The 15815-nt window shown below is 37.5% G+C and overlaps 2 protein-coding genes across 2 annotated transcripts in view; one reads left to right on the top strand and one right to left on the bottom strand.

Moving 5' to 3' along the window:
- LOC107702396 (paired box protein Pax-5-like) overlaps positions 1-5574 on the bottom strand; it is a 59414-nt gene extending 53840 nt beyond the window's left edge. The window contains exon 1 of the mRNA XM_016504712.1: positions 5516-5574. Coding sequence (XP_016360198.1) covers positions 5516-5561 — 46 coding nt within the window. The 5' untranslated portion in view covers positions 5562-5574. The remainder of the gene's footprint in view (positions 1-5515) is intronic.
- Positions 5575-12718: 7144 nt separating this feature from the next.
- LOC107702395 (zinc finger CCHC domain-containing protein 7-like) overlaps positions 12719-15815 on the top strand; it is a 51780-nt gene continuing 48683 nt past the window's right edge. Inside the window, exons 1-2 of the mRNA XM_016504710.1 lie at positions 12719-12776; positions 14391-14965. Of these exons, the coding sequence (XP_016360196.1) occupies positions 14404-14965 (562 nt within the window). The 5' untranslated portion in view covers positions 12719-12776; positions 14391-14403. The remainder of the gene's footprint in view (positions 12777-14390; positions 14966-15815) is intronic.

Here is a 15815-nt window from a genome sequence, read left to right as displayed (position 1 = left end):
GAAAGAGAAAAGGGGCCCTTAACGCTGGTATCTTGGGGGACCACCGGTGTCCGCCATGTCACGAAGGAGTGACCACACATCTCTCCGCCACAGTGAGCAACGTCAGCTTTCGTTTTTAGCCTCGCAAGTGGCCTGTTTACAGCCACCCTCAAGCAAAGTATTTAAAGGTTACGGAGCCTGTCTGCCATATTCTCAGCTGCGGTTCAAGTTCAGTTTGTGTCCGCTGGCTGCTGGCCTTGGCCGCGATCTCTTCCCCCCAGGGGTTGTCAAACAGAAGGCTGAAGCTCTAACAAAGCAACCCGGTCTTTAATTAAGAGAAAACTCCCAAAACTATTGGCCCAAACAGCAAAAACTTCACTTTTATTTAAGACTTTTAGTTGCCTTTTTAAAGTTTACCAGCTATAGTAGGCTACACACAGTGCTTTGCTTTCATTAGCTTTAATCCGAGTGTATCTGAGATATTCTAATTCTGAAAAAGAATGTTCTGAGAACTTTGAAAGAATTCAAAGATTTGACAGCAGTGAAAGTCTGCCGTGAACTTACTGTGCATCGCTGCGAACGGGTCGTGTTTGCAGTGGATCTCCATCGGTCAGCAGGACAGGCCTTCGCGTGAAAAAACACCAATAAGCCTTTAATGTCCTGCTCTTGTTCTTGTTCTTTTAAAGGTTTGTGCGTATGTATTCAGTCCGTTCTGGCTCTTTTAAAGACACAGTTTCAGCTGTGTGGAATTCCACAGAAACTTTGGTTGGAAAATAAACAATCGAACCTGAAGACCTAAGGCCTATAGGTCAAGAGTAAAAGTAAATATGTAAATAGTTGTTGTGTTTTTCGAGGGAGAACGAAAAAGAGATAATTCATACATTACAGTTTATCTGATCCATTATTAATTAGTCAACAAAAATGCAAATGGTCGGTCAGGGTACAACCCTGCAGGGTCACACAACTGCTTCTGCGGCCCAGCATCCAGAGTGAATCAACTCAGCTATCAGTGGGGATTCATCAAAATGGGATTTCAAGAAAAGTCCTGGCGATAATATTAGTCCGAACAGTCGTAAGCTTTAGATACAAATGCAGAAGTCTCGTTTCCAAGCTCTATCTTGACATCCTCGCTCCACTGGCCGTGACCCGTGAACTGTGACCGAGGTTCACTGACTGTCGGAGCGCGTCTCTACCAGAGATCTGTAAAATCCTGGTGAGGTTTCTGGGAAACCAAAACATTTACTTCATGGTCAACGTAGCCTATCTTCACGTAAAAGCGATCCCTTGCATCTTGATCTTCTAATCGCTCAAAGCGCGCCCTCAGACTGTCTTTTTAGGAGGAAAAAACTCCGACAGTAAGAAGATCCCCAAACAATAGACATACGCCGTGGACATTTGAAATTAAAAAGGGATGAACCCCGAATCAAAATGTTTGCCAAAGTTAAACAGAACATTAAAAATAGCCATTGCGCGAAGCATTTGAACTTGGGAAAAAATGTCCAAGAAATGTCCTGAAGAAGAAAACAGGCTTTGTCAAGTTTTGAACCACTCGGTCCGTGCGTAAAAATCCACGGAAAGTCTCGGATGGCTGATACGGTAGAGTAATTTGTCTGTCTCGTCGCAACGGATGTCCGCCGAAAGGTGGTCTTCCAGCCTGAGCGCTCCGGCGGTGAGAAGCAGTGGTCGAGCCTCCGTCCTTACCGCGCAAACACTGCAAGAGCGCACGGCGCGTTTCAGAACCTGCTCTCGTGTGGACAGCGCCAAAGCCACAGCGCTCTGAATCTACTACCGAGCCCGAGCGAGACTGTCAATCAAGATAAGCCTACCTATCCGGGCACTGCACCTCTGCCGTCACAATCGCCCTGAGTCGCGCTCAGATAAAGACGACACCGATTGGCTAACACTGGGCCAATATGAAAGTGACGTGCTGTCCCAATTGTGCACTGGCAAATAGGGAGTCTTGAATCGAAGTTGGTTCTCTGTCGCTGATCCCAAGTCTAATTTCAATTAAGGAAGGGGATAAAATTGACATTTTAAAATATCCATTTTCACTCTTTTCAGTCATCCAATTAATAAATAGATAATAATGAGATATTGCGTCAGAATGTTTTCAATTATATGAATACGCCTAATGCGTTGTAAAACCATTTTTAAAATATTGCTTATGGCAATTGACACATTGCAGCATTTTACTGAGCTATAAGCATATAAAACATACAATTCATATAAAATAAATGAACAGATTTTCTCAAACAGTTTTGTATTTGCACATTATTGGAAATTATATACGGCACTTGCACGACCTCTGTTTAGTATCTCCGACAATGAGTTTTTTATTTATTTATTTCGTTTTTTACATTTTGGTAAATTGTTATTTTAATTAACGTGTTGAATGATTATGCATTCATTAAATCTGCTCAAATAATTCGTTGTTATTGATGAGCCTTGCAGAAAAGATTCTTCCTATCATTGTTTGACCGACACGAGAGCTGTTCCACGCACATTTTTGCTCTATTTTTGTGCCAAATAATTTTTCATGACCAGCCTTCCAACAAATGATTACGTATTTTGTCATGTTAAGTGCAGCTGACTAACAGTGATGTGTTTTTAAATAATGGTGATTATAATTGTTGTGTCAGCATCATGGTGATCAGTGTAATACCAACAACAACAACAAAAATAACAAGCATTTAAAAAAAAAAAAGTAATACTAGGGTTACTGTGTTTATGAACATTAATGTGATCTTTAGTTCATTTTCTTTGGTAAGAAAACGAAAAAAAACATACTTGAAATAAAATGATTAAATTACTTATAAATTACTTAATTAATAGATTATTAATGAGCTAAGTATTTTATTTTCGAACGCATGCCTAGTTGATTTTTTTGATTGATTACCGGTGTATATGTTTATTAATTTATGTATTTTATTCATTTATATACAAAAAAAAAACGTAAATTGCAACTTTTTAGCAAAACATGCAACGAAATAAAAATGTTACATGTTTCTCAATGTGTTACGTTCTGCCGAGATGTTTAATTGCCTGGATACAAATGTAACTCTTCTAAAACTGAATTTTTATGTTTTGTTTGAGAACATTTTCGAGAAGGTTTTGGTGCATCTTCTACTAGTCCCAGTGTGACTAGTTACACTTAAAGATCAAAGACACAACTATACCTTACATGTTTTGCCTGTGTGGTCAGAATAACGTTAGCTTAAAGTCGCTGGAATCCTGTACTTCATGTTCAAAATCCATGTGCTTAACACACATTCGTGCTCTGTATAAGTCTTGAAAAGATTCCCTCGCGGTGCGCCGTAAGTGCCACGAGGGGGCGAACCTTTGGTCTCGTGTGAAGAAGCTGGATCTTGTCAGCTTGCCACACACACACACACACACACACACACTTACACACTTGTGAAATCACAGTAACTAATGATAAATGTGTTGCAGTGTTAAAATAGCCAACAGCGCTATTTGCAGATATTTTGTATTCCGTTTTAAATTGAATAATAGGCCTATGTTTAAATATTGGAATCATCAAGTTATTTTACTTACATTAGTAAGTAAATTATGTTGATTAAGTTGAAACTTTTCATTAATGTTATGAAGGCCTTGTCGACTTTCATTTGAATCATTTATTTGTTAGCTGTTGTCTTGATCCTTATATTGAGAGACAAACCCGGCCCCCCAAAAAACAATAATTCTTTTGTAACGTTAGGCTCATTAAACATTTTAAACCTTTCGAGTAAATTATCTGAATTATTTTAGTCTGCTATATATATTCTGTGGCCCACGTGATTAAATACTCCCATTTTAGGAAAATTGTTGCTTATAACAGTTTCCCCAAAATCAATTTTATGCATATTTAGCTAATTAAATATACAAACAAGTCCAACTAAAACAACTAAAATCATGTATACAGCTTGCTTTTGGTTCTGGTTTGGATTTTTTGGGGATAAAAATTGAATCAGCATTCACACCATTTGTTGTCAAACCAACAACAATCTATTACATGTTTTAACGCTTTGAGAACATTTTTGAAGGCAATAATGATTTAGGACTCGAACTCAGATCACTTATGTAGGTAATCTTAAGAAAATACGCATTATAACTAGTAACATTTCTATAAAAGTGTTCAGAAGTGGGCGCAAATATGAACATTTATTCATAATAATTGAAAATATTGCAGAGCATCAGTTTCAAAGCCAAGCACATGTTTTCCAGTCCACTCCAAGTTGGCCGTATGTGCAATGAATCACATCACAGAAAAACTCATATATTCTATTCGTGAGAAGTGGAGAATGTGTTTCACATTAATCGAAAGTTAAATCAATTCTATAAATTATGTCCCAGGTGTTATCGCTGGGAAAAAAAAACAGCTCTGGGGGAAACCAACAGAACATCTGGACTACAAGACTGTCAGATGTTTAAGCTTATAGGCGTACTCCATCAGTTAGGTAGTGGCCTATTTATCAAATATGTATTTTTTTGACACAAACAGGCCAAATTGAATATAGTAGGTCAACAATAAAAAAAAACTACACCCGTACAAATCACCAGACAAATAAAAACACGAGATCCAAATATACTAGGATGTCGCATAATAATATTATTTAGTCTTCAAGGAAAGCTGGGCGTAGTCGCTTTGAACCAGGTGAGATAAACCACCTTAGATCATTTAAACTGGTCTATAAGTCCCCGGCAGAGCAATTCAAGTGTGTTTCTCATTTCTCATTATGTTATGAAGAAAAGTAGGCATGCATTAATGCATGTCCCTTTTATATGTATAGTTTTATACTAATACAGTACAATTTCTACATGACAACAAGCAATTCTGACTATACTGTGCGATTTGTGTATCTCGCGTTTAGCAAAGTAACAAGCACCAACACCGACAGAATCTACGCATAAATCTCAACTGCACGCGCCATTTCATTGGGACTTCTAAATGTGACGCATGAACGACGAAAACACAGAACTATTTGTTACTGAATCCATGGTCTGAACAGTCATAATTCATGCTTTTGGATCCTGAATGAAAACATCTGCAGTATAGACACTCACACTCAGTTCGAGCATACATCTTTCTCATAGTGTGACAGGAAATGTCATTGGTTTCAAATAGAGTTCTGTTTTTAAATTTCGTGTGACGGTTTTGAATTTGTATTGTTCCTTTGGACTGTCGGACAAATAGGCCCAAACCACACACACTCCGAGCTCAAAATACGATGCTGTCAAAATTACAGAGTCAGCAAAGGTGTGGCCAAAATGCAAGCTTATAGTATTTCTAGGCCCATGTTGTTCCCGAATTTGTTTATGTTAAAGGTGTCAAAAGATGGACCACCAGCGTTCATATCAATATAAGGGTCAATCCAAAAATCAAGCAGTTTTATAAAACACATATAGCCCATGCAGCAAGTGCACAAATGCTGTATTTGTTAGTTTAGTTTTGTAAAAGATAGACAGTTTTATTAGTAGACAACTTTGAACAAACAATAGCAGTTCAAGTGAAATGGAGAAACAGACAAGGCCCTACCCGACCGTCCGATGCGCAGAGATGGACCCTTTTGGTCCAAGTCCATCCTAGAGGTTGGACAGAGGGTCGAGCGGGTGGGGGGGTGGTGGTGACAACAAAAAAAGTTCCCTCTCCTATGTCCTCTGTTGCTGTTCTCTCTGCTCTTTTGAGTAACAGTGGTTTTGACGAATGGTAGTTTGAAATAACGTGACTCTTCCGCTCCCTGTTGCGCCGTTGCAATTGTTCACTGGAGTGAGACTAAACGTTTTAGGTGGAAAAGAGACTCTGAAGGAAGCGTGAAACGATTATGGGGCAAAGTCAAGAAAGAGCCGCGCGCTCATGCCCTCTTTCTTCCTCTTTCTCTCTGCCTCTCTCTTTCTTCCTCTCTCTCTCTCACTCATACACACACACACACACACACACACACGCACGCACGCACGCGCACGCACACACACACACACACACTACCGGTCCCCTCTTCAGATATGGGCAGTGGGTATATGCGTACTCGCGTATATCTGTTAATTTGTTAGCATAACTTTCGCTCCCTCTATCTCTGTCCCTCTCTAATGCTGACACGTTTAAGTGCGTCAAGGGATTTGGGCTTCAGAAGATAAGTGAAATGCAGAACATGATCTTTATTTAAATAAATAAATAAATAACATCAAAAAAGCATCTGCATGAATCGTAACCGAGCTAATTTTAGGTTTAGGAAAGTCAAATAGCACTTTAAAATAACTTTCAATATTAAGGTTTTAAAATGTTATTATAAAATAAAAATAGTAGCCTATACATTTTTATTTTTATAAATTATGCATGAACATTTTAGACATTTCAAACTATTCACGAATGGTCTATAAAGCAATATTGCAGGTCTAATAATGTTTATAGTAGCATTTAGTGATAAGTGTTACCAATTAAATGTATCTGCCAAAACAACAAAAATAAGTTTAAAATGATAGTTTTTTTGGTTGTTTTTATTGCATTGTTTTTATTTTTTTAAGCATCATTTGATCAACCAAGCAAGACCTTTGCTGAATGTTTTTGCTTTTTTCGTAACAATGCACGTGAATGCACGCGCTGGATGATGATTTGAGGTCTCGAGGTTCATGGGCGACACTGACACAATTGAGCGATGAACAATGCGATAGACGCGCAGTTCAGCACTCTCTGACCTCTACTCAGAAAACAACAAATGTAGCTCATTTAATCGCGCCTCATAAAGCCATGTTCCATTGATAGAGGGCTAAAGGCAGAATAATGAATGAAGCTTTAGACCTTATTAATTTAATACGGAGTGGCCCGTGGCTTGTTTCAGATCATTTTGGCCCAGAGGTCAATTGTTTAATTACAACACTTTTCGCGCATGGCGGGAAGCCTGTATTCATTTGCAATAAATAAATCAAATAATAATGCAGTGGGGCTGAATTGAGTGTGAACTGCCCTCTGTGAGTGTGGGCTTGTGAAGCTCTGACGAGAGATGAGCGCAGTGTTACTGTCACGGTGACCCGAGGCGATGTAACCGCATCGCTACACGCTCCAAGATCAAAGGCCAAACTTGTCCTACATAAACTTACATCAACGTCCACTCTTTCTCCCTTCTTGTCACCTCTTTTAACACTTGGGACCACAGGGCTTCTTTTTTCCATCCATCCATGGAATTAATAATAGACTTAACAAAAAACTATTCCCCCAGTTGTTATCCACGATGGACAAACCGCAGGCAGAATTTTTAGGACATCAAGTGCTACAAAACAGTTCTGTGAATTTGATTCTAATTCATCTAGTAGTTCAATGAAAATGAGCCGTTTTCCGCTGACTCTTGTTTTACAATAAAACGGAACAAAATATATAGCCTATCTACTTATATAAACTGTATGTAATTTTATATGTAAGCCTGTTTAATGTAGGCTATAATTAAAACATTATTATTATTTACAACAATAGCCTAACTAGGCTATTTTTATTATTAATAATAATAATGCTAGGCCTACTTCTACAGTTTTTATTACCACTGTACCTATAACATGGTAAAGCTATTACTAGTATTAAAAGAAAAAAGGCAAGAAACGTCAGATCTTATATTTTTTAGCAGTATGAAGTTACTGTAGTGCAATAGTTGTAACAAATATGCCTATTTTTGCAGAAACTATGATTAACATCGTAAATTTGTAAGGCAAAATTTATTTAGACTAGAAGTAAATTGCTCTCTAACCACAAAAAGTTAAAATATGCTTGGAATTATATTTGTGCGCGAATATTTAAATTAAATATAAATTATTTAAAACAATTTAAGTAATACATGTATTTATAGAAGACAGAATAATACTTTTCTAAAGAGCTTTGTTGTGTGAAGTTGCAATGTTTTTTTGTTTTTATTTCGTTTGGCAACATTGCTCCACCCATGCAATCTTAACGTGATAGGATTACAAAATGTGGTGTTTCAGTCTCCTTCTTAATTGGATTAATAAAGTAATTAAAGCGCAGAGAGTTTTTTGGTAAGGGGGAATTTTGGCTGTTGCGCTGCTGGAAGCGGAAATAATCGCTTTTGACCGAGACGCGACAATCAAAGCGGACAATTCAAACAAAAAGTAAACAAATACACAGAGAAAATCAACAACATTAATGACGCCTCCATTTTTGATTGAACTCATTTGGTCTGTCAATGCATTATGAATAGATGTCTATAAAACGAATGTTATGTTTCCCACAATATTTACACGCATGCTCACAATTTAAATACTAATAGTCTTATCAGCAGAACTTTAAAAAACAAAAGCAACAGAAGAAATTCGGAATATCTGTCTATCATCTGGCCATCAGTGTTTATGACAGAAACACACTTTTGTGCGTTTCTTATATCCCTTAGTATCCCTTTCAAAAATGTAGCAACCAGTGTTTCCTCAAAATACATAGTAGGACTACAATTATTATTTCTACTGTGGAAACAAAAGCCAACACTTTCATCAAATAACAAATAGAATATTTTGAAAGCTTTTGAGATCCTGTTTTATGGTTCCGCATAGCATTAGCAACAGTATTTCGACAAAATATGGTAATTTTGGTAAGCAACTTTCCATATTAATGATTTTTACATATCTTGTATATCTAGTAACAACCTATGTGAAATGCACCAGAAATAGCAGAATTCGATTGGTTATGATAACTAGCTCATGAAGAAAAGCTTTTGCTGCAGTGCTGGGCTAAACATGTAAATTTTTCCATGCTTAAAGAGAAACCTTACAGCCAATGCTGTGTTATTGTTAGTTTTAAATGCAAAGGACATTGATGGGGTATCCTTTTATTTTCTTGAATAAAAGAGTATTATTAAAATGTGTTAATAACGTTTGCTCATAGAGGTGCTCTCTGACTTGTCAGTAAGAGAAACAGAATCCTCAGACTGAAAATGTTTTCCAAAATCTGTGTCAAATGGGTAGTTATCTAATCGAGCGGTTTATTATAATGATGCATTTGAAGTATTAACCTGATAACAACTGTGAAAATGTCTACAGAAGAAGTGAACCCCAAGCCACAGCAGGAAATAGTGCCAGTTCTAGACCTGTCAACACTTGGCACAACACCAGACCACACAAAGAGGACATGGGTTTCTTAACTCAAAGTTTTGTTCCAGATCGTGTGACGTGTAGCGACATGCTGGGGTCAAACTGTGCCTGTGATATTCTAAGTGGACCCTCAAAAAGGAACACAATCAAACAGGCGAATGACATCAGTCTGTATAATAAATGGTCTGAACCAAGGGCTCGGGATATTGAATCAGCACAAAGACAAGACGGAGTAAGCAAACCTCATCTGAAAAAAAAGGACAAATTCATTCATTATTAACATTTAACATTAACCCGTTATTTAGTATCTAATACACTTCATGTATAACACTGTGTTTTTCTCTACGCTTGTGCTGTGATTGTTTTTGCTAGAAGATCGCTAGATATCTATAGCTGGATTCATATACAGTAATAAAGCTATTATGTTTGTATACAGCACCCAAATAGACTTATAACTTTCAAAGCCATGATAATAGTATGCTCAAATATTGATCACAGCACAGTATGGGTCAATGTTACACTTGAATAACACATTGAAGGTGCAGGCTGTGGAGACATCAGCAATATAAATGCAGGGGTTGGTGAAAGAGGCCATTTGGCTTCATTTCCCAAATGAAAATCTTTCTCATGCAGAACAGCCATGTGGAATCAGATATTGGAATGGGAAAGCCTGCATCCTCGCTGGTGACTCCATCTTCAACACCCTACTGGTTTGAATTTGGGCAGATTAACCGACGCACAAATGCTTCCCTTTTTCCTTTTAAAACAATAATGGTAATAACGATCAACAAATCCGTCCAATATGGCAATTTCTGTAGAGCAGCCAGGCATTCCGTTCTCTAGCTGCAGGCACTATTTTACTGCCTTCTCCCAAAATATGGTATATGTGGTGGGCTTTTGGCTTCATTTAGGAAATGCAACCTTTTGAAAGAAAACAATCCACTGCTTTGATGGCCTTTTCTGACACTGACACGCATGGAGACGTCTTCAGAATCAGATGGCATTCACACCATGATTCCCACATCAGTCGCACGCTCTGTTCATGACATAGGCTCTGGAGATGATAAAGGTAGGCTGTGATTTCACAAAGAAAGAAAGACAGAGCGTATGAAAGAACGAAAGCACACATATGGATGTGTGATTTATATTTAGACATGTTTCTGACAGATATGCTGCCTGTTAAGATATGTAAATGTGGACCTCAGAACAGGCCAAACATAGCAACGGATAAAAGAACATTTTGCATGTTATTTCTATTACAGCAATAAAGATAGCAAGAAGTTCACATCTCATACAAGGCCAACATCTTGAAATGCCAGCTTATGTCTTGAATAACTAACTGGTACAAATGAAATTGCCTTAAATATATAACAACATTATCGATATATATGTTGACAATAACATTGCCTCATAACTTCCTTGCAAAAATAAATGAAAAAGTGTGTTTGTGTGTATACACTTTATTTATTTATTTTTGCAAGCAAGTTTTGAAGCAATGTTGTTGTCTATATATATGTGTGTGTGTGCATGTACTGGTATTCATTACATTATGGGGACCAAATGTCCCTACAAGAGTAGTAATACCAGTTATTTTTGACCTTGTGGTAGGGCTGCACAATAAATCGAATTTCTAATCACGATTACACTTACTGATTCCACAATTACGTAATCGTTCAAAGCAGCAATTAATTGTGTAAAAGTACACTGTTATTCTGCATCTTTCTACATGTTATCTTAAGGGTTTTCCCATTGTTTTAATTTTAGTATAACATTATAATACCATGCATATTTATACTTTTTAATTATACTTAATAATTATTTAAAGGATTAGTTCACTTCCAGAATAAAAATTTCCTGATAATTTACTCACCCCCATGTCATCCAAGATGTTCATGTCTTTCTGTCTTCAGTCGCAAAGAAATTAAGGTTTTTGAGGAAAACGTTCCAGGATTTTTCTCCTTATAATGGACTTCAGTAGGGACCAACGGGTTGACGGTCCAAAGTGCCGTTTCAGTGCAGCTTCAAAGGGCTCTAAACGATCCCAGCTGAGGTCTTATCTAGTGAAACCATTGGTCATTTTCTTAAAAAAAAATGTAAAATGTATATACTTTTTTTTAACCACAAATGCACTAGCTCCGTGATGCGCATCCCCAAATTCACGCATTACGTAATCACGTTGGAAAGGTCACGCGCGGTTAGCTCTTCGTCTGTGTTCTCCAGTTCAGAAAGTTAGGGTAGGGTGAAAAACTCCATCTCATTTTCTCCTCCAACTTTGTTGTTTAACCTTTTTTTGTAAAGGGCATTCGACTTTCTTTGCACGTTCGCTTTGAAAACACTGGGTCGGTTCTTCCGTATACGTCACGCGTGACCTTTCCAACGTGACTACGTAACACGTGAAGTCGAGCTAGTGCGAGATGAGCATTTGTGGTTAAAAAGTATATAAATATTTATTTATTTTTAGAAAATGCCTGATCGTTTCAATAGATAAGACCCTTATTCCTCGGCTGGGATCGTGTAGAGCCCTTTGAGCCCTTTTTGCACTGAAACAGCAGTTTGAACCTTCATCCCGTTGGTCCCCATTGAAGTCCATTATATTGAGAAAAATCCTGGAACGTTTTCCTCAAAAACCTTAATTTCTTTGCGACTGAAGACAAGACATGAACATCTTGGATGACATGGGGGTGAGTAAATTATCAGGAAATGTATTCCTTTAAAGAAGAAACCAATCCAATGTATAATGTATTGACGTTTGAGTCTTAATACTATGGAACAGCAATAAATGTTCTTTCAGTTAGAGTGTTTTCAGCTTGTTTATTTTCATCTAAAAATATGTGGTTGCTTCATACAATGGTATAAACATCATTCAGTGTAAATTGTGATAATTGTAATTAATAATCGCGATTACAATTACAAGGGAATAATCGACAGTTATGATTTTTGTCATAATCGTGCAGCCCTACTTTGTGGGGAAACTTTTTAGGTCCCCATGAGGAAACAAGCTCATAAATCATATAGAATAAAGTGTTTTGAAAATCTAAAAATGCAGAAAGTTGTGTGTGAGGGCTAGGTTTAGGGTAAGAGTATGGAAAATACAGTTTGTACAGCATAAAAAAACCCATAATGATATGGAATATCCCCTTAATGATATAAATACCAGTGTGTGTGTGTGTGTGTGTGTATTTATGTATTTCTTTATTTGCCTATTTATTTTTGCAGCCAATTTATGAGGCCATGTTACTGTTTATCATTTTGTGTGTTAGGGCTTGTAGTAATTACCGCGTAAAGAAATTCTTGTCATTTTGCAATAAATGTGTCCATTGTTCGATACCACTGAACAGCATCATCATCATCATCATCATTGTGTTTATCATGAAATAAAATGCAACCTCTCCCAAATGACACTCTATCTATCTGAACAAGGCATAAAAATTAAATTTCTCAGGCAGGTACCAACCTGGCTCCTTTATGTTTCTTATGAGGTCAACGAGGCTTCATACAAACAGAGAATTCAAGTAAGGCCAGTTCATACATTTTCAAATCCTCGCCCATTCACAAGCATGTTAATAGTTCAAACAACCCCCAGATTCAGAGGCACTAACCTTCAGTGTGTGCGCTAAATATAGCGCGTTTTTCCCAGGGATGAAGAATAGTTGGCCAACCATTTCATGTGGAGTCCGGAAGCGGGTGTCCCCGTGTTGCGAATCGGAATTTATAAACAGGTCAGATTTGTATTCAGTCTCGTTGAAAACTCGATGAAGCGTGTCATATGCTGTAGCCGAGGTTACAGATGTTTAAAAACACAGCCGTGCGTGTTTATTAGCAATACGTCCTCAGCCGGCGTCCAAGTGTACGTGAACACGTGGGTGACTTGGATAGCACTGAGGCTAACACATGTTCATCACAAATATGTTATCATCTCATGTTGGGCTTCGCTGTTAGAGTACAAAGGTTTATTTAATCATTGGTTTTATACAGATATGTATAATTTATAAACACTTTAGGTTTCTTGTTTTTTTCCTGTATTCTTTAGGTTGTCCATGTGGTGTTGTTTACGTGTTAAATCTGTTGTGTTTTTATGGATTTGACCAGAAATGTCTCTCTCTGTTTCGTACGTGCTGCTGTCAAGCTGGCTAAATTTAAACAAAGTTCATACGTATGTGCAATCGAGACATACAGAAGAGACATTGCTCTGGCCTCAGTGTCATCCTTCAGGATAGGAAGCAACCAAAACCAAACAGCAGCTGTGTTTTGTGTTCATGTCTTTGCACTTGGCGTTATTGATTTGAGATTGTCTTCTGTTGACTCTTGTAAACCCTCCATGTGAATGCAATTATGAGTGTATTTAACTGTTACTGATTTCATTTGATCCTGTTTAAGTTCGCCCTTGTCTCTCTCTTTAGAGCATTGGTTGCAACTGAGCAACTGGGTTGCATCATGTGGGGTGAATGATCATATTTCCCATGAGGATGAAAATGCTGAGCAAAAATTGCATTTTGTCTCATGAGATTTTTATGGACATGGAATTAAAATAGTTTCTTCCTGGAACAGCCCTCTACATCCCACACTATGAGCTGTTCAATGGCTCATGTGATATAATTAATAATTATATTAATTAATTTATGCATTTAGCAGACGCTAAGCGACTTACAGTGCATTCAGGCTATACATTTTTTACCAGTATGTGTGTTCCCTGGGAATCGAACCCACGACCTTTTGCGCTGCTAACGCAATGCTCTACCACTGAGCCACAGGAAAATATATTCCTGTATATAAGCAGTTATTTTTTTCAGTGTTTACTCATTATTGAAAAAAAGGAATGTTTTTCAAAATGTGAATAACAGTTTTATTTGGTGTGCTTCTAAGAGGGCTCAATTTATGTACAGTATTGTTATACTGAGCTTGCTCTCAGAATGTGATTACATAAAAATGTGGCATGCAGTATACATATTTTAGTTTTATTAATCGATCAATCAATGACTTGTTTGCATTATTTAGGCATTATTTTATTTTATTAAATTTTTTTTAAGGCAATAGATTTTTTGGTAACATTTTACAAAGCAAAAGTCATTTGTTAATGCATTAATTAACATGAACTAACAGAGAGCAATTATTGTTGTTGTTATTATTATCATTATTATTAATACATTTCTGTTTTGCTGGCATATACAAATGTAAAAAAAAAAAAGTTACAAATTGTTATTTTATTTTATTATTATTTTTGTTTGTTTGTGGTGGAGCCCGTGCAGATATAGACAGGGTGATATACTGAAAAAATCTGTAATCTGTATGGCCACTGAATGATGATGTTTATGGCTGGGCTGCTCTCTGTTTAGGGCTCTCCTTGAGATGTTCTCAGGGTATCAGGAGCAGGATGACTATGAGGACGAGCTGTACCGGGATGATGCAGACTCCAGTTTGTCTGACGCTGACAGTGAACTGGAGTTCCGGCTTTATTCCCAGCTGCACTACAGCGCTGAGATCCAGGAGGACCGTGAGGACTCGAGAGAGGTCCAGTCATCAGTACCACAGACTCAAACACAGCAGAATACCTCACCTCCTGCTCCACCTGTAGATGTTATTGTGATTGACTCTGGCCCAGATGCTACCACAGTGTCAGACAACACAGAGGAAGATGACAGCGTCTGTGCTAAGAAAGGTCAATCATCCAAACGCTGGAACAGCAAGTTACTTTCAGCCTGTCTACCACAAGTTCAAGCAGGAAAGAGCTCCTCAGATGATATTGTGGTGTTGGATTCTGATTCAGACGACAGCTCTTCTGAATCTGTACCTGCTGTACCTGCACCCGAGGATCTGGATTCAGACTCGGATGGACTGGAGAACTGGATGATTGTGGGCTGGGACAAACAGGATGGAGATCAGAGCATCCAGCTCAACCTCTCCTTACCAGGTAAGGATTTTACCTGATTTTAGTGTTATTTTTATAAAAGTGCACTCAGTAATTTTTCCCTAATTAAGGCTTTACACATCCGCATTTAAATTTAGACACAAGAAACTGTTAAAATATTTTTAAAATAGACACAGAAACATTATTAAACATTATTCTAAAGAATTTTTAAAATGGTCCAGATTCAGTTTTTTTCAGTGCCAAGTTTATTGTACATTTTAGACTTTATTTCTTTTAATGTAATTTTATATCTCAGTGTGACTGTGTCTAAATTACAACCACAAATAACTATTTTAGATGAAAATGGACTTCCATAGTGTAGGCGAAATGTAAACAAAAACTGAATGAGTGCACCTTTAAAGGGATAGTTTACACAAAAATTAAAATTCTGTTATTTACTCATCCTCATGTCATTCCAAACATGTATGACTATATTTCTTTTGTGGAACATATGTGACCCTGGACCACAAAACCAGTCTTAAGTGTCAATTTTTGAATAAATAAGCTTTCCATTGATGTATGGTTTGTTACTGTGCGTTCACACCGCCGCCGTCGAGAGCGTCAAAAATCGCTCTGGCCGCCCTGCTAACAACGCTGTAGAAAGATTCGTGGACGCTCTGACGCTCTGACGTAGATCCAATGCTTATCTTGTGTTTAAAGGGGATGCAAAGCAAACAAGCTTGTTGATCTTGTGCAGACTGACCACAAGGAGGGTAACGTTATAAGTTAACTTCATTAAATATTGTTGTGGACGAAGTATGAAGATCCTTTACCTCATAATGTATAAAGCACTAATACCACACTGTAAAAATACTCTGATACAAGTAAAAGTCCTGCATTGAAAATGTTACTT

This window comes from Sinocyclocheilus anshuiensis, unplaced genomic scaffold (genome assembly GCF_001515605.1).
Source record: "Sinocyclocheilus anshuiensis isolate Anshui unplaced genomic scaffold, SAMN03320099.WGS_v1.1 scaffold86, whole genome shotgun sequence".
NCBI classification, from domain to species: Eukaryota; Metazoa; Chordata; class Actinopteri; order Cypriniformes; family Cyprinidae; genus Sinocyclocheilus; species Sinocyclocheilus anshuiensis.
This window is presented reverse-complemented; position numbering and strand designations above follow the sequence as displayed.